Here is a 20,528-nt window from a genome sequence, read left to right on the forward strand (position 1 = left end):
AAGGATAACCATGGGGCAAAAAAGGATAACCATGGGGCAAAAAAGGATAACCATGGGGCAAAAAAGGACAACCATGGGACAGAAAAGGATAACCATGGGGCAGAAAAGGACAACCATGGGACAGAAAAGGATAACCATGGGGCAGAAAAGGATAACCATGAGGCAGAAAAGGATAACCATGGGGCAGAAAAGGATAACCATGGGGCAGAAAAGGATAACCATGGGGCAGAAAAGGATAACCATGGGGCAGAAAAGGATAACCATGGGGCAGAAAAGGATAACCATGGGGCAGAAAAGGATAACCATGGGGCAGATATATTACATATCTACATAGATAGGATAGCGCTTGCAAAATCAAATGCAAAACTCAGATCAATGCCAATTTGCTCATAAAGCTGGGTCAGAGAAGTTCAGTAACGGAAGTGTTGTCAGGCATTATTGTGCTCTGTGGAGTCTTTCTTTTTCTGGCGGTTGGCGGTGGTCAGACATAGATTCCACCAATGTGATCTATCTTTGACAAGTTGTAAAAGTGTGGAGTTCACCTATGAATTTTGGAACTGGCAATATTCTTTTAAATTAATTCCTGCTTGCAAACCCTGAGATGGTCGTTCTTTACTACATGCACTCCAGCACTGCACATACGGATATACTGTTAGAGGACAATGTAGGCTTTATTACACATGGAAATCTGCCCTTCTCAGGAAGTTTATTGGATTCTGTAATGAACAAATATATAAAAAAAAACTCAGCCATTCAGTCGTATATTTCACGAATATAAAAAGTTATTGGGTATTTTCCTAGTGGACAAAGTAATATTGCAGACAAATATTTCATCATAATTTTCCACCAAAAACAGCCTTTGCTGGTACTATTTTCCAGACATCTTTTCATATCCTTGATGTCTTCATGTCCTTGATCCCAATGTTCCATTTCTGAGAATTATCCATCAGAGTTGGTACAAACAAGTTACAAACTTTGCCTTATCTCCTAATGTCAAATAACATACTCAAAGTCTGAAGTGCACTTTTGGAAGACGGCCATGACTATAAAGCACACGACCGCATGCAGAACACAACCCTTGTCTATCGCGTTACCTTTCCTCATTCTGTAAATGACAAGGTGTGTTTACACAGTGCTTTAAGTCTTTATACATCTATCAGGGGCAGAGGTTTGGCAGGACATTTTGGCATACGTGCCCATACGACAGCCTACAAACAGGAAACAGTAGAGTGGAGGGTATTTTATTTCCCGAGAACCTGCAGGCACAATTGGAGGTGCACAGAAGGATAGTGGAGGGCTATGTGAGGCTGATGATTAGAGGCAGTGCGTAGAGTGACTCACAACCCGGCACAGGAAACAAGGGAGTGTAGGATTTCATTATGTTGTTATCAGTGTAATCAGTTCCCTTATAAAGCCATTTTCTTACATATTGGCATCTCGTAGAAAATAAACACCTTTTGCCTTTGCAGAGATTACAAAACATCTCCATTCACTCAGTCCAAACAGTCACCTCATATTCCCCGTTACATTCTAAACCCAGACATGTCTCAGCAATTTATTATGCATTACTTTCTTCAGTAATTCTCTCCATCACAAGCTAAAGACAATTTGCAAGTTTTTATTTCAAATTATATTTTATTAATGTTTAAAAAGCCTTTAATAATGCTAATAATGCAGTGTTTATTCTGTGTTTCCGTGTTATATTTATACTATGCACAAAAAAAACGCAAATGTATAAATATAGTGACTATCGCAGTAATGTAATTGGAAATAATCCATACATGCAGTGTTTGTTTATTATTATCATTAGTATCAGTGACACGTCACCTTTTGTGTTTGTCTACTTATTTATTAGATCCAGCTTAAAATGTAATAATCTTAAAGGGGTTGTCCGGTCTTAAATGAAAAGTCTGCGGTCAGTCTGTGATACATAGACTTGTATGGAGCGAGGCCGCGCCCTCTAGATGGTCGTGCCCACTAATCGGCTGTGCCCACTAGACGAGGCGCGGCTTCGCTCCATACACTTGTATTGAGCGAGGCCATGTCTACTAGACTGGTTCTGCTCGGGAGTATGCATATCACATACCTGACCGCCGTTTCCATGGCAGAGAACGGCAAATCCACGCAGCGCACAGTGCCTGCGCTGGGAGGATTCAAAAGTCTGCAGCCACACAGAGTGACTGCAGACTTTTCATTTTAGACCTGACAACCCCTTTAAGAAGAAATCTACTAATTCAAGTGTCTTAAAAATTAATATTTTTATTTTTTTAATCATCATGTGGTCTAACAACTCATTGGTGTTAAATACATAACTCATAACTCAATTAATTGTACAAGAAATGAAAGTGGACAGTAACAGAGAGCTCAATATTTATGCCTATACATAAAAATGAGAGAAAGAGAGAAAGAAAGAAAGAAAGAAAGAAAGAAAGAAAGAAAGAAAGAAAGAAAGGAGAGACAGAGAGTGAAAAAAGAGAGAAAGAAAAATAAGACAGAAAACAAAGAGAGAAAGAGAGAAAAAAAGAGGAAGGGAAAGGAGAGAAGGATACTGGGTATCTTAGTGCTAGCAGCAAGAGTCCAAAGTATAAAGAAAATACTTTATTTATCACAAAGTGAACACAGTAAAAAAATATGAACTACAAAGCTGTGGAAAAGCCATGTGTACCCCAAAATAGTACCAATGAACAACTACATCTCACTTCCTAAAAATCAAGTACTGATACAGCTCTGTTGACCAAAAAATAAAAAACCTAAAGGGTCTTAGAAAATAGTGACAGAAATTGATTTAAAAAAATAAATTTTTTTTTATATCAGACCAGGTGAAAACACTTAATACGTAAAATATAATGTACAGTGAACGCCATAAAAAGGAGCCTAAGCAACAAAGGTACAATTGCATTTTGTTGTATTCCACCCCATAGCAAAAAAAAAAAATTCTGTTCTCCGGTAAATTATATGGTAAATGAAATGGTGGAATTCAGAATTAAATATTGTCATGCAAAAATCAAGCCTTCATACAGGTATGTTGACAGAAAAATAAAAAATAAAGTTCTTGGAAAACTGGGATGAAGAAAACAAAAATATGCCAATATGGGAAGGGGTTAAAAAAGGAAATTTATAAAAGGTTTGGGATTGGAAAAAAGACCAGTTGCAGAACAAGGTAAGGGGACTGAGTGGGCTGTGACTTAAAATACTCACCTTAACTGTGACGGAAGGGACAGCTTCAGACTCCACAGCACTGTCTACAGCTTGCTGTTCAAAACAAACACAATTTTAATTTACTATAAGCAAACAAAAACAAATAGGAGACTTCCATATTAAACGTGAAAAAAGGGAAAAGAGGTGTGCTCTATATTGATTTTACTTGTGTTTTAGCAATTTGGGTTTTTTGACGTTGTTTGTATGTATTTATATTTGTAATGAATAAAATTTATTGTCACTTATTATAACGTTTGATAATTTATTGAAGTATTGCTGGGTGATCACTGCTTCATAGCACACCTCTTTTCCCTTTTTTCACGTGTATTTATGTGGTGTGCAGCATGTTGATCCCCTTTTTGATTTGGATGGTGCCCTCCATAGTTTAGTGTTTATAGACTTCCATATTAAAACTAAGCACAGCCATCATACCATATTGTAAAGGAAAACAACGAGAATTTTTGGTACTCATCGTAAAATCGTTCTTGTAGTCTTCATTGGGGGACCAGGGAACCATAGTTTTATATGCTGGTACTTACAAGCTCACCCAAAGAAATTTTAGAAAATACATACATTTTAGAAAAAAGTAGGCTCTTCCCCAACAGCCTACACCTGGCCAGATGACACCCAGCTGTTAAGTTAGCGCAAAAGCAGTAGGAGGAGAAAAACCAAGAGCCCCAAAACAAGGGAGGATGTTGTGTTCCACAATGAAGGCTATGAGTAAGAGATTTTACAGCGAGTACCAAAAATCCTCATTTCTCAAAACACTTCTTTGGAGAACACAGGAACCATGGGACTTCATAAGGCAGTCTCAGGGGTATGAAAACTAATACTAGCGCTGTATAAGGAAGACTAGCCATCCCTCAGATTGCCACCCGAGCAACTGCCGCTTGCAGTACCCTTCTCCTAAACTTGCATCCATAGACACAAAGGTAAGAGCTCCACAAACATAAGGACAGAAGACTAAGTAGCGGCTCTGTGGTATAAAACAACAAATACCTTGATACTTCTACAACACAGGGGAAGTGAGCCGTGCCTTGGAAGGCACGCCCTAGCTTAGCCTGATCTTCTGACAAGGCCGGACTGACCATCTAACAGTTCTGGCAATTGCCAGAGGGGCCAGTGCCTGAAGTGGGCCGCTCAGTCACTCTGCAGGTCTTTCCGTAGTAGAATATTTAGATCCTCACGCAGCGCAAGGATACACTTCTTACCCTCTCTCCCAAGTGACCTTCTTTTCCTCCTATTCATGAGGGGCACATGGAGGAGGAAAGAGGTAGACGCTGACACAGCCAGTTAGCATCACTCAGCTCCACTCAGCCGCCCAGCAAGAGCAGGCTGAGGCAGACAGTGTCCACAGACTAACGAGCAGCATGGTCAGTGCCTGAACTACAGCCCCCTCCTCCGTTCAGGCTGGTGAGTATGGCTGTACGAGTGTGCAGCTTTTTGTGCTCTGTTGTACTACTGACGAGTGCAGGAGCTGCCTTCATTGGTAAAGGTCAATTTACACAGAAAGATTATTTTGAATGAGCGTTCCTTGGAATGCTTGATGCACAATAATCTTAGAGTGCAAACAAGCTGATGATCACCTGATGAATGAGCAAAATGCTCATTCATCAAGTGAAATGATTTTTAATGGGGTTGTCTGAGGACTATTTTATACTTTTACTTTGGGCCTATGAACTCCCATTCCTAAGATTGCCCATTCTACCCAACGCCGACTCAGAACGGTCACGGACTGCTCGTGATGGTGATTCTGCTGGTTGAACAGGAAAATAGTTAGTAACTACCTGCCTGTTAGTTCTTAAGCCCATATTTAGAAAAAAAATTATACTAGATAATCACTTTAAGCTTAACTGGCCCTTAAAGGAGTTTTTACACCCCAGAGCACGTCTTACTGTATAACTATGTATGTAATATATATATAATGTTAGAATTTGGTTCTGCTAGCTGGTTCAAGAGGTTGTCACACAACTGGATGTATGTGATTTACAATAATTGTGGTCATGTTCAGACCAGATTCTCATCTACTTCTCTCAGTAGAACTTTGAGAAAAGGGAATGAGAGAGTCTATTAGGCAGGTAATTGCAACTATGGAAATCACACACTTGCAGTTACGTGGCAACTGCTCACACCGGATAGCTCAGCCGAATCCTTACATTATATATACTACATACTTTTAGTTATTCAGTAAGCTGCACTGTTTGCCGAAAGTTTACTCTGGTGTGGAAAACCCTTTTATCGGTCATAGTCAGCCACTGTTGATGCATCTTACTCCAGTCCAGCTCACAGTCTGCAATGCTTACTGATAATGATTCTATTAGGCTGTATCCACATAGCATTTTTGCCCCAAGCTTAGCATGTACACTTGAAAACCCCCCAAAGAACACTGTACATACGTGTCCATTAGTCAGCCAGAGACCAAAAGAATGTACTTCTGGCCTCTGTCTGGCAATATACATCAGTGGCTTCCCAGTCATGTAACTTTGGCTCCATAACTATTTAAAATAAACACTTTCTCATGACCAAACAACCTGAGGGCAGAATACCTGACCATCAATCGCTGAACAGTACACAAAGCGCATAGGGCGCCGGAAGCAGCTGCCCACTGTAGCCCCTCAGAACTGCACAAACCACCAGTTCAACACCCTATAAATATATAGAATGACCTCCCTTATTATTTTGTACTGTTTTCTTCCTTACAACTTCTTTCCCATTTGGAATATCCTTCATGTGCCTTCTCAAGTTGTCAGTAAGTTTAGTATGGAAATAAAAGCTATGGGAGCAATATAATAGATATAGTATATTACACTTATCGCATGCCACAATCTTCCCTGTAGAGGCACAACATACTTCATGAACATTCACCACACACTAAGTAAGCCTGTTTACTTTCAAATGCCAGGAATGAATTTAGTCTTAGTCCGGCCCTGTCTTCCACAATGGCAAATCGAAACCAGTGAACAATGGTAGCCCCAGAGATCTGTATAAGAGAATATTAGGATAACCAGTAAGGCATCTGAACGGAGCTCTAAGGTGGAAAGAGGAGAACATGCTAGGGAAAAAGGAGGGTGCCAAACGTAAGACCACTCTGCCCTGTAGATGGAGAGAGGTGAGAGCCACCACTCAGAGCCTTGCCTGATCGCAAAAAGGAAAAAAAAAATCACCCTGTCAGAAAGCCGGAATGGAGAAATATCTCTAATCAGCATGAAAGGAGAAGACTGAAGGGTATCCAAAACCAGATTCAGAGAAGCTAATATAGTAGCCTCAAGTTTGCCTTGCCCAGGGGGGGCAGTCCTGACCTATGGCCTACAAGTCAAGTTCCTTTGAACAAGGATAGCCAAAGCAAGAACCTAGCTCTTGTGAGTCGACCCTGGCTCGAGACCGAAATTTCTAAAATTTAAAAGGAGGATAAAACTATAGGAGCGATGCTAATAGGTGTTCAGCTATGGAAAAGACACTTTCTAATTGATATGGTAGAAATGTCATGTCTAAGGCCCTTATTCCCCAATCCTAGTCAGACCAACCTAATCAGAATGTTCCAAAGCCTTCCGAAATGCGGACCCAACAGTCCTGCTGGTAAATTAAATGACCAAGAAATTGGTTAGTAGAGGAAGCCATTGGTAAAAATCTATCTGGATACCATGGTTGGTGCCCAGGAGCATCTGCGACGAAGAATGGGAGTTCTGGACTCAATCTGAAGAATGCTGAGCATTCTAGGGAAAGACCAAGATTCCCCTGGAACGTAGAAGAGACTTGACCTCTGCCCCGACTCGTCACCTAAATTGGAAGAGGTAGGCTCCTGGGGAAACCATCAGAGATGTAAAATCTTCAAATGCTCTAGTGGTCCAGGCAACACAACAAAACTCTGTCATCTGATGGACCTAACTTAACACTCAAAAGACACAGACCTGGCCATCCCACAGGAGAAAACATGGAAACACTGCCAGTATTCTCTAACCCAGCCATCAAACATTGTAATAGAAAAAGACTAGGTTAAGACTGAGGCTGCCTTGGGGACCGAGATAGCATACAGGCACAACCAAGTACTGAATTAACCGCCTCAATGGGAGGCTTCAATAGTCACTCAATGCATCTAAAGGGGCGCCCTACCCCGTTATGATGCATCCATAAGGAAGGAGAATCTGGGGACTCCCCGAAAAAAGAATCCAACTGGCAAAATGGTCAGACTGTCAAGGGGAGCCTCAATGGTGGTGTATCTGATCAAGTGTTTAAAGAAACCACAAACAAAGTACTCCTAGTGGCTGAAGAAGCCTATATGAGTGTGAACCGTCAGCATCCCCCAGTGTAAACTAAAGAGTAGCTGAATGATTCCCATGCCTCTAGAATTAGAGGAAATGTCCCTGTTAAGGGTTCGAATCATCTATCAAAAGGGAGCTATCCTCCTCCAGCACAAAAAACTGAAGTAAGGCTACCTGGACAGCTTGAAGGATGCACTAAGGTAATAGGTCTCTTCCAGAAAAAAAGATTCTGGCTGGAAGTTAGAAAAAAAAATCACAGAATCTGCGACTTTACCAAAGCAAGAGGCCTCTGTTGATAGGTCTGACTCACGTAGGACGAGGTCAGAGACCTGGCATTTACCTGAAATACACCCTACTGAGGGGTCTGAGTTAATTGGACAGACTCACCTAGGACAAGGTCCGTGTGTGTAAACTGACCTACAAAGCAGCATCTGCTAGATGATGACTCGCTTTGGATAGTAGTCAGAGTGAATATGGATTGCGTGCAGAATCAGCCCTACAAGAGGCCTCAATTGTTGTGCTGACCTGCTGAAAAAAAATGGTCTCAGTACTGCAATATACAATACTGGGGGTATCAGTTAGCTTGTCTGACTCACCTATGAAGAAGCACTTGGTCCTGGAGTTCCAGTAGGATCGGATACTAGCTACGTTCAACTGAGGAGTTTGAGAGCCCAGTGGTCTGACTGTTAGAATCAAGATATCAGAGTACTGTCTGGTCCGCTAGTGTGATAAACCCTACGAAGGATCTCAGTTGGCTGAACTCGCTAGCTGTGGAAAGACCACCGCAAAATTTATTTCCAAAATACACCTCACTGAGATGTTTGTCTGCTGTTCTGATTCACTCAGGAGAGAGGTCAAAGTACACACTAATTCACTTGGGTGCTACACCCGGCTGGAAGATCTCTGTTTGCTGACCTGAAATACTCTGGGAAGAGGTCCAAGTACCATGTGGATCACTTATGTGATGTGAACTAAAAATGAGAGAAGACACTAGTCAAATGTCAGACTCACTCTGCGTCTAAGTACAGTCAGGTTTGGTTGCACAGTTACGTCCTACTGCGGTAACTTTGCCTGATAATCCGAAACCTCTCAGAGAAAGAGGATAGAGTACCAAGAGCGATCTGTCAGGCAGAAAATGGAACTTAATGGTTTGACCCCTTGGGAAGTGCTCAGACTATTGAGTGGTCAACTACTAGGATTTACCCCTAAGAGAGAATATAGTCATAGCCGCCCTCACGATACGTACTGTTGAAAGGATTGCGGTAGCTGTTCTGACTCATTCGGTAGTATGGACAGGGTACAGTCAGGCTCACCAGAACGATACATCCATCTAAGCGAAATCTGTTTATTGGTCTGACCCACTGTGGACAGTGGTCAAAGCAAGGTACAACTCCCGCTGTCTGATCGCCTGCATGACTAGCGCTTTAAAGAGGTCAGTGCTGGGAGTTCTGACTCACTTAGGGAAGTAGTCGATGCACCTGTAGATCACTAAATGCGCAGTGCGACCTATAGGGAAGACTCTTAGTGGATCTGAAGTACCCAGGGAAGAGGTCAGAGCGCTATATGGCTTACTTCTAAGATGAGCCACAGCACCTGCTGTGTGAGGTGTTCCAAAAAGCACTCAGGTTGCAGATTGCCCTGTGGAATATGCCAAGCTGTCATCTGGTAGGTCTGACTCACTTTAGAAGGTGGTCAGAGTAGCATCTGGGTTGCTGGATCACCTGCAGGATTCGCCTAGTTACGAGGTCTCAGCTGGCGGGTCTGACTCACTCTGGGAGGTAATCAGAGTAGCATCTGAGCTGCAGGCTTCGCCAGGATGTAAGGCCTAGGTTGGTGGGTCTGACTCACTCTAAGAGGTGGTGAGAGCACCAAGGATATAGAGGAAATTGTTAGATGCTTCACGACTGTAACCAAGGACAACAACACCTTGGCAATCTCTGCCCTCGACTAATACAAAGCCATGGTATATTCAAGTGCCCTCTCGGCATGGGCAGCTCCTGAGTGGGCGTCAACAGAGGGGCGGGCGGATGCCAGCAGTGTAAACTGTTGCAAATTAAACCAATGGGAATCTGTGCTTACGTGAAGGTACCCAGGGCATGCGGGCGACCGTGATATTTAGTAGGTTCGGACATTATGGGAATGATAAAGACAGGTGAGAAAGTGGTGGAGAGGCAATAGCGTGAGGTAAAGCCACAAGCTGAGCCTGGAAGGCAGCCTGGAGAGTCTGCACTGAGGCAGGCAGAGTGGTGCGGCAAGACTGTGTCTTCGTGAGGCCATATGGATGCTGGACTTTATAATGAGGCCAGACAGCTGCGGCACAGAGAGGTTGTTTAGCTGCCTGCCTGGGGAGGCTGTGCAGCTGCTTGTCTGAGGCCGGACGGTGCCTGCAGAAAGGCCGCGATTGTGCCATGGATAGGAAGGACACCAACTGTGGAGATGCCGGCGTCGAGGTGCCCCTAAAATATGGCAAGCATCTATGGAAGTGCGGCCCAATATTTGCATGGCGCTGCTGGCAGCGGGAGTACGGAATAGGAGGAGCTTACCTGGTGGACAAGAAAGAAAGGTCTGCCCTGCTAGGCTAGGCCGCAAAGAAGCTAAGCCGCAAAGAAGCCAGGGAATAAATTAGAGTCCCAAGTAGACCAGAGACCCAAGGGCGTCATGAGCTACACCAGTCGACTGGAAAAGAAGAAGTGTGACCCCCAAATCGTTGGAGCCTCAGGCAACCACAGCTGGCTGGATTGAATGCCTGGGAAATGCAGGGTTTTGTGTAATAGAAGGAGAGACTCAGAGGCATGGGATCTACCACCAAGAAAACAGCACGAGCTTGTGAAAAAATCCATCCCTCAAGTGGACGCAGGGAAAGCCAGTGCAACACAGGACCAAAGCAAGGGAACTACTTATCAGCCCTAAAGAGGCTTGATCTTGTTGTCCTGAAAGTCCTGGATCTATTTTCTGCTGCATGCAATGTGCCATGCTATGGAGGGCAGCAGTCAAAAGGCAAAGGACCATCTGCCCCAGGTACCTGATCGCCCAAGGCGTCAAGGTACAATTGTCCTGTCATCCCGATAAAAGAGGATACAGACTAATTTACAAGCTGTACTCTCTGTCACCTAGTGGGGTGAAACAGAGTATCACCATTCCACTCAGTTACCCAACCTAAAGGAGAAAAGAGAGTGAGGTTAGGCTCTGTAGGACAGAATCATATGCAAAACCAGGCCTGAAACGCAGACCTGTGTCTGCCTCCAACGCGACACTAAGCTAAACTGAATAGCTTAACTGCTGACTGGCCAAGTGTAGGCTGTTGGGGAGGAGCTGACTTTCTTTCTAAGATGTATTTGTATTGTCAACCACCAGGTGGCAGTATATAACCCCATGGTTCCTGTGTCCCTCAATGAAGCATCCAAGAAATATAAAAAAAAACAGTACTTTGAGCTAAAATATTGTAATATCCATGAATAAAGTATATGAATATATACTAATATATACTAATACAACTAAACATATACTGTTACAACAAAGTGTTTTGCTACGCTTACCTATATAGCGCTATTAATTAAGCAGCACTTTATAGACATTATTGCCCTGTTAAGGCTCAATCTAAATTCCCTATCAGTATATTTGTTAGCGTGTGGGAGGAAACTGGAGTACCCACAGGCAATCCACACAAAGATGGGGAGAACAAACTCCTTGTAGATGTTGTCCTGGGGTTTGAATCCGGGAACCCACCGCTGCAAACTATAGTGCTAACCACTGAGCCACCGTGCTGCCCAAAATGATAAATGTCACCTAAAACATAATTTAAAATCACAATGGGTTCTTTTTTATCACAAGATCATATTTAGTGCTAGAAAATAGAGTTCCATATGAAAAGTTGGATGTAATTGCTGTAATCCAGAAAAGCACAATTAGAGTATAGTATACAAATATGAAATTAAAGTGACTCTTGTGAGAAATCTTTAAAACTCAGGTTCAAATGAAAATGAAATTCAGATTTCTCTTGATTTCATGTGAACCATAAATTCAAAAGAGACCGAATGGGACAGAATTTTTTGCTAATCTGAATAATCATATATTATATCATTCTAATCATAAAAGTAAAGGAATACAATATTAAGAATCATAAAAATACAAGTTGCACTCAGCAAACATTCATGATATGAACACATGTCTCTATTAAAGGGAGCATGTAAGCAGGATTTCATCCCACAGACTATTTACATGCGCATGAAGACAAGCGCAGCAATAACTTTACATGGCCAGTCCCTTCTTCTATTATGGATAAATCAGAGTTTTTATTGATATGCAAATTAAGCTGTAGATCTAAAGCCTTCATCACTCCAGCTGTATTCCCCGCCCAGAGCCATTGCTGCTGCCCCTGCTTGACTGACAGTCTCTATGTTATGTGATTTCAGGCAAAGGAGCCATCAATCAAGCAGGAGGAGGTGGTGCTGGGCGGGAAATAGAGCTGGAGTGACAGAGGCTTCAAATCTACAACAGTCCTTCACCTCATTTTGATATCAATTCAAATGCTGATTTCTCAGTAATGGAGGAATGGACTGGCCTTGTAAAGGTATTGCTGGACTTGTCTTTGAAAGAGCTTCATGCACATATAAATAGTTTGAGGGGTTTAATGCTACTGACAGATTCTCTTAAAGACAACGCTTCTTCAGGGATATTCACAGATAGATCTGCCAGAAAGTACATGATTTTTATGTGCTTGACCAGGACTTGCTGCAATACCTTTCAGCATCTGACAGAGCAAACGTTCATAGACAGCAGTGAAACGCTAAAAATGGCGTGAAGTTACTCACCGACACAGCATCAAGAACAGGAGATACATTAGCCAATAAAGTCATATCGTCATCTTTTTCAATTTTAGGCCAAATATCTGGAAAAAGGGAAATTGTGTGTAAAATTTCATGCTACGTCATAAAACGATAAGAAAATTCCTATATGAAAAAGTTATAAACACAGGACAAGTACTACAAATATATATACAGTGGGTATTCAGACCCCTTTACATTTTTCACTCTTTGTTTCATTGCAGCCATTTGGTAAATTCTGGTACATTTTTTTTCTCATTAAAGTACACTCTGCACCCCATCTTGACTGAAAAAAACAGAAATGTAGAAATATTTGCAAATTTATTAAAAAAGAAAAATTGAAATATCACATGGTCATAAGTATTCAGACCCTTTGCACAGTATGGAGTAGAAGCACCCTTTTGTGCTAGTACAGCCATGAGTCTTCTTGGGAATGATGCAACAAGTTTTTTCACACCTGGATTTGGGGATCCTCTGCCATTCTTCCTTGCAGATCCTCTCCAGTTCCGTCAGGTTGGATGGTGAACGTTGGTGGACAGCCATTTTCAGGTCTCTTCAGAGATGCTCAATTGGGTTTAGGTCAGGGCTCTGGCTGGGCCAGTCAAGAATGGTCACAGAGTTGTTCTGAAGCCATTCCTTTGTTATTTTAGCTGTGTGCTTAGGGTCATTGTCTTGCTTGGAAGGTTAACCTTCGACCAAGTCTGAGGTCCAGAGCACTCTGGAAGAGGTTTTCATCCAGGATATCTCTGTACTTGGCCGCATTCATGTTTCCTTCAATTGCAACAGTCGTCCTGTCCCTGCAGCTGAAAACACCTCCATAGCATGATGCTGCCCCCACCATGTTTTACTGTTGGGATTGTATTGGACAGGTGATGAGCAGTGCCTTGTTTTCTCCACACATACCACTTAGAATTATCACCAAAAAGTTCTATCTTCGTCTCATCAGACCAGAGAATCTTATTTCTCATAGTCTGGGAGTCCTACATGTGTTTTTGAGCAAACTCTATGCGGGCTTTCATATGTCTTTCACTGAGGAGAGGCTTCCGTCAGGCCACTCTGCCATAAAGGCCCGACTGGTGAAGGGAGGCAGTGATAGTTGACTTTGTGAAACTTTCTCCCATCTCCCTACTGCATATCTGGAGCTCAGCTACAGTGATCTTGGGGTTCTTCTTTACCTCTCTCACCAAGGCTCTTCTCCTACGATTGCTCAGTTTGGCTGGATGGCCAGGTATAGGAAGACTTCTGGTGGTCCCAAACTTTTTCCATTTAAGAATTATGGAGGCCACTGTACTCTTAGGAACCCTGAGTAATGCAGAAATTCTTTTATAACCTTGGCCAGATCTGTGCCTTGCCACAATTCTGTCTCTGAGCTCCTTGGGCAGTTCCTTTGAGCTCATGATTCTCATTTGGTCTGACATGCACTGTGAGCTGTGAGGTCTTATATAGACAGGTGTGTGCCTTTCCAAATCAAGTCCTATCAGTTTAATTAAACACAGCTGGACTCCAATGAAGGAATAGAACCATCTCAAGGAGGATCACAAGGAAATGGACAGCATGAGACTTAAAATGAGTGTCTGAGCAAAGGGTCTGAATACTTATGACCATGTGATATTTCAGTTTTTCTTTTTTAATAAATTTGCAAAAAATTCTACATTTCTGTTTTTTTTCAGTCAAGATGGGGTGCAGAGTGAACTTTAATGAGAAAAAAAATGAACTTTTTAGAATTTACCAAATGGTTGCAATGAAACAAAGAGTGAAACATTTAAAGTGGTCTGAATACTTTCCGTAACCACTGTATATGTGTGCATATATATATATATATATATATATATATATATATATATATATATATATATATATATATATACATATACATATATATACATATACATATATGTGTGTGTATATATATATATATATATATATATATATACACACTCACACACGAAAATTTAATTAAACACATCCAAGATAATCGCAATGCTAAGCTCCATGGCACCAGTCTACTGAAGTGCAGAAAACCATGAAAGTGGAGTCTGGTGAAGCCAGTGCTCCATGGGTCCTATCTGTCATCAATAAAAGTAATAAAATTAAAATGACAAGAATTGCTGCACGAAAGTAACCAGAGTCTTAAGGCAAAATTCAAGGAAATTCTTTTAGAATGAGCATGTTATGGAGAAGGAGACCTGTTGAGCACCGATGGGGAAGAGCAGAAGCTTTCAATGACCTAATGAATTGTTTTACTAGAAGTTTGGCATTTAAACGTCAGTATAATTTCATGTTGCGAATGCCTTGTAAAATGCTTGGCTCTAGAGACCTAGCAAGCCAAGTAGATTTAAGAAAAATAATTAACATTCATTTCACGTGCCATATTTAATACATCTAAATTACAACAAGTGTTTATAGAACTAGACCATTGACATAGTATAACAAGTACAGCAGATGTGCAGAGTTAGTCAAGCTTTTGTAGTTTTGTACATGACCCCATGTTTTGTTATTAGTTAGAATATCCAACTATAAAAGATGAGAAAAACAGCAATATGATCTGTAAGAAACAACAAATGGTCTAAACATTAGACTCACTGTGATTCTGCTGCTTAATGGCTCAGATATACTTGGAAAGACCATAAAGAATTAATTACGACATAATAAAATCACACTGTACTGCTATGTCCATACTGATAACTGGCACTTTATACTCACGAACGCTTTAAGCAACTTTGCATCTATTGATAGACGGACAGAGAATGTGAATCAAGATGTAATAAGAGGGGATAAGATGTCATAAGCTCACCTTTAAAAATGATTGTCTACAAAAACAACACCTCCTACTGGGCTCCCGAGCACATTACAAGCACGTGGGGAATGGGCGGTAAGAAACTGAAGGGTTTCACATAGGGTATGTGCACATGACGTCTTTATAAGACGGATTCTGTCTGAAAATGCTCCCATAAAATGAATATAACGTAAAAGAATGTCAAAATGACATTGCTGTTAACATGTTCCATCTTATGTCACTTTTTACTTTTTCACTTCTGAAACCCTGAAGAGGTTAAGAGAAGTGACATGATCATTCTTTAAACAACTTCATCTCAGAAGTCGCCCATGCTGTCTTCTTAACAGTGTAGAGTGACTGCCGGGATTCGCCTGAAGTGGCTTTGCCTGGCAAAACTCTGCCGCTGCGCCAGGGTCTAAATGACGCTGCGTGCACATACCCTTACAAGGAACTCATTAAGTGTTATAGGGGATTTCAGAATTGTTCCAACTTCTGTTAATCAGCAGCAGTGTGTTTAAAAGAAAACACAACAAACTGTTGTTTACTCACCCTCCCCTGGTCTCAGGTGCTGAGTATCCGCCGCTGCTCCCAGTGTTGTTTGCAGCGCTAACGTCATGTTGACAATCTTACAGCCAATCAGTGAACTCCGAGCTTGTGCTGTAAACTCAGGTAGAGCCACCAAGTGCAATGATCAGCTGCTAAGCAGTCAACAAGATATCAGCGTCGTGGACAATAACAGGCATCAGGAGAAGTGGCAGAGACTCAATGTTGGACCTGGCAAAGATGAGTAAAGCAAATTTGTTTGTTAGTTTTAAAATCCTGCAGCCAGGGGTTTTCCAAAACCAAAAAACCCTTTAAGTGGCATAATATGTGTCAAGAAACCCATCCATAAACCTTAACCCCATTATGAGCCTTAATCAATCACACAAGGCTGGATAGATTACTCGTGTGGTTATCACCATTTTCTTACTCTACAATCTGCAAAGTACAGCAGAAATCCAGACTCATCAGATGAAGGCAATGTGTCACCAATCTTTACGTTACTGTCACCATCACTTTTAAACAGCCTTTTCCTTTTTTCTAACCTCTCTTATTTATAATAGAAAAAAAATAGAATTTCCGACCACAGGACCACCACTCAATAGTTACTGTAATTTCAGAGAGCTCTCCAGCTGCATTGTAAAATCGATGGAGCCACCTGTAGTTTTGAGACCTCCTGCATGTGGCTCCTCATCTGTTGGCGACTCCAGGTCTTATTGTGCACTACAAAAATCAATAAAATATAACTGGCTAGTAATAATGGTGGTCAGGTTTACAGAAACAATGTTCGAGCCAAATGACATTATAAAAATATGTAGATCCTTTATTAATACTCAACTAAAATAATAGCCATTTATAAGGAACACACAGAAACACAGACATAACATGGTGGTAAGGACCAAATAAGATATAAGTTCATAAACTCATAAACACTGGAACATGTATATGTGCAACATAGAGCAAGAAACCAGCAGTAATAGTATCAAAGACTGACCGTCACTTCCAAACAGAAAAACAGGTGGGAACAGGAGCATGCTAAGAGACAGGCCCGGCTCCAGGTTTTCGTAGGCCCTGGGCGACATAGTCTCTGTGGGCCCCTTTAACACATACCACAATTCATGATGCACAGATACTGCAGAGAAATATATATATAGTACAATGCAAAGATTTCACTTCTTACATTACATAAGTGATATCTATTGTAAATTCTACAATAGCTCAGAAACCGGTGAATCCTTACAGTGCACAGTGGAGTCCAGACAATATAGTCCTCCATACAGAATAATGGACCCCATATAATGCTCCATACGGAATCATGGATCCCATATAATGCTCCATACAGAATAATGGACCTTATGTGACGCTCCATACAGAATAATGGACCTCATATAATGCCCCATACAGAATAATGGACCTAATATAATGTTCCATACAGAATAATGGACCTAATATAATGCTCCATACAGGATACGGTCCCCCATATAATGCTCCATAAAGAATACTGGCCCACATCAAATTCTCCATACAGGCTGGGACCCATATAATGCTCCATGCAGGCTGGGCCCCATATAATGCTCCATGCAGGCTAGGCCCCATATAATGCTCCATGCAGGCTGGGCCCCATATAATGATCCATGCAGGCTGGGCCCCATATACTGCTTCCATACATAAAAAAAATCAAATACTCACCTCACCTCTCCTGCTGCCGCTGCTCTGCTCTGCTTCAGACTCCTCAGTGTCGCCGTCTTCCCGCTCTCTGCGCTGTGACTGCTCTGCAGAGGGCGCAGTGGAAAGACGTCATCGCGCCCTCTGACCTGAGACATCACAGTCAGGAGACGCGGAAGATACAGGACCTGCGGAGGAACAGGGAGAGGCAAGTATTGTGCCGAGTGTTATGATCTGCAACAAGAACTAAGGAAAGATAGGGGAAAGCTGTCCCTACAGAAAGACTAAGCTGAATCCCTACGATGCAGCAGGCTGCCTGTTCCTAGGGAACAGACCCGCCTTAGTCCTCGGCTAGTCTGAACGAAGACCTATAGCATAAAGGGAGGGGTCCCTAAAAGAACTAAGAACTGGGACAAAAAATGGGACACCTCCTAAACAGAGAAGTTGTTGCAGAACACAAAAAGACAAACTGACAAAAAGGTACCAGAGGTCCCAGAAGGACCAAGCGAACTGACAGAGAAAGGCATAGTAGCACCTGGCTAGAGAAACAGTCAAACACTGAAGTCTAGCACAGCCAAAAGGGCGGAGCTGGAATATAAAGGCAGATGATCAAGTGATCGCAAAACACAAGATTGAAAAAACAAACAGGAGGGTTCTAACAGTACCCCCTCTTTTATGAGGATCCTACAGGCCCAGGCCTATCCGGAAACCTCTTGTGGAAAGCTTTAACAAGCCTAGGAGCAGACATCATCCGTCCTTACCCAGGAGTTGTCTTCGGGACCAAAACCCTTCCAGGAGACAAGATACTGTAATCTCCCTCTATGCCATCTAGAATTCAAGATACGAGAAATTTCATATTCGCCGTCTTCCACCACAGGAGGAACTGTGACAGTGGCGTCCCTATCAGATACATCAGCGTTTTCAACAGGGAAACATGAAACACAGGATTAATCTTCCAGGAAGTAGGGACATCCAACCTAACAGCAGAAGGGTTAACAACCTGAAGCACTTTAAATGGACCCACAAACTTAGGACCCAGTTTTTTTTAGAGGGAATCCTCAACCGCAGGTTCTTCGAGGACAACCAAACCATTTCACCCACAGTAAACAAAACCTCCTTACATTTCCTGTCAAAATACTTCTTGGACTTCTTGTTAGCCTCTTGAAGGTTGCAACGTACATTAGTCCAAACTCTCTCCAAATCACCGGAAAAATTCTCCTCCTCCGGCACCGCCGACCCCAATTTGGAGAACGAACCAAAAGACGGAAGTCTCCCAGTACAACAAAAAAAAGGAGAACACCCAGCAGAGGAGGATGTATGATTGTTAGGAGCAAATTCTGCGAGAGGCAGAAACTCAGACCACACCTCTTGATTGTCCGCCACAAAACAACGCAAAAACTGTTCAACACCCTGGTTCTTTCTTTCAGTCAGTCCATTAGACTCAGGATGGTAACCAGACGAAAATGACAAATGGACTCCCAACCTGTGACAAAAAGCACGCCAAAAGCGAGCCACAAACTGAGGTCCTCTATCAGAAACAATATCCGTGGGAACACCATGGAGCTTGACAATCTCCTTAACAAACGCTTTAGCGAGTGTCTTGGCGCAGGGCAACTTAATGAATGGAACCAAGTGACACATCTTACTAAAACGGTCCACGACCACCCAGATGACAGTAAAATCCTCGGACACAGGAAGATCAAAATCCATTGTGAGATGCGTCCAAGGCGCACTAGGAACCTCCAGAGGGCAAAGCAACCCCGCAGCAGGAGTATGTGAAGCCTTTGACCTAGCACACACAGTACACTGACGCACCCACTTGATGACCTCCCTCTGCCATCCCGGCCACCAAAAACTGCGACTGATAAGTCTCTTAGTCTCCGAAATTCCTGGATGACCTGCCAACTGAGACTCATGACACGCCACAAATAAATCTCTCCTAAAGGCTCTAGGCACGAACAACCTTCCATGGGGAGTGTTAGATGGAGCATCATCTTGAGCTTTCAGAATCCCATTCTCCAAAACGGACTCCAATGCCGCAACCACAACACCTTTCTGTAAAATGCTCTCCTCCTCCTCGGCACGGACCACAGAAGAGAAGCTGCGAGATAAAGCATTGGCTTTAACATTCTTAGTACCAGGGATATAGGTAACAGAAAAATGAATCAGAGAAAAAAAAAGTGCCCACCTAGCTTGAAGGGAATTCAAGCACTTGGCAGCATCCAGATAGATCAAATTCTTATGATCTGTGAAAACCTGAAGAGGAAATCTAGCGCCTTCCAAAAAATGACGCCAATGTTCAAACGCGAGTTTAATAGCCAGCAATTCCCGATTTCCAACATCATAATTCAGTTTGGTTTCCGAAATTTTTTTTCGAAAAGAAGGCACAAGGATGTACTCCACCCTTGTTCTCCTGAGACAAAACTGCTCCGACCCCCACCGATGAAGCATCGACCTCGACCAAAAAAGGCTTGGTCTCATCAGGCTGCATAAGGATAGGGGCAGAACTGAACCTCTCTTTGAGATACTCAAACAATTCAATGGCCTCAGTAGTCCACTGGGCCGTATTCGCACCTTTCCTGGTGAGATCGGTTAGAGGTTTAACAATTACAGAAAAATTCTGAATGAATTTCCTGCAATAATTGGCAAAATCACAAAATCTCTGTATAGATTTCAAACCAATAGGCCTAGGCCATTCCTGCACAGCCTGAACCTTCACAGGGTCCATCTCAAAGCCCTCGCTGGAGACAATGTAGCCCAAAAAACTAATTTTCTGCACGGCGAACTCACATTTCTCCAGCTTAGCAAAGAGTGAATTATCACTCAATAACTGCAAAACTTCACGTACACTCTGCCAATGGGACTCTAGATCTGGTGAGTAAATCAAAGTGTCATCCAAATATACAACCACATTCTTACCAATCAAAGGTCTCAGGATGTCATTAATAAGGTTCTGAAAAAATGCAGGTGCATTGGTAAGACCAAAAGGCATCACCAGATTCTCAAAATGACCTACCGAAGTGTTAAAAGCAGTTTTCCATTCATCACCCTCCTTCACTCGCAACAAATTGTATGCCCCCCGGAGATCAATTTTAGAGAACCACTTGGCCCCCACTAACTGGTTAAACAAGTCAGGAATTAACGGCAATGGGTAGGAATTGCATAAGGTAATCTTATTAATTTCACGAAAATCCAGACATGGACGTAAACCCCCGCCCTTTTTTTTAACAAAGAAAAATCCAACTGCCACAGGCGACTTAGAAGGTC

General features: G+C 42.3%; 1 protein-coding gene across 6 annotated transcripts in view; it reads right to left on the minus strand.

Annotated features, from left to right (window-relative positions):
- BBS9 (Bardet-Biedl syndrome 9) overlaps positions 1 to 20,528 on the minus strand; it is a 590,293-nt gene that overhangs the window by 216,291 nt on the left and 353,474 nt on the right. For all 6 annotated transcript variants that reach the window (XM_073678269.1, XM_073678271.1, XM_073678273.1 and 3 more), the window contains 2 exons: positions 12,269 to 12,345; positions 3,199 to 3,252 (listed from right to left, as the gene is read on the minus strand). In XM_073678269.1, the coding sequence (XP_073534370.1) occupies positions 3,199 to 3,252; positions 12,269 to 12,345 (131 nt within the window). The remainder of the gene's footprint in view (positions 1 to 3,198; positions 3,253 to 12,268; positions 12,346 to 20,528) is intronic.

This window comes from Phyllobates terribilis, unplaced genomic scaffold (assembly GCF_046119375.1).
Source record: "Phyllobates terribilis strain yellow unplaced genomic scaffold, ASM4611937v1 Scaffold_4__5_contigs__length_816908805, whole genome shotgun sequence".
NCBI lineage: Eukaryota > Metazoa > Chordata > Amphibia > Anura > Dendrobatidae > Phyllobates > Phyllobates terribilis.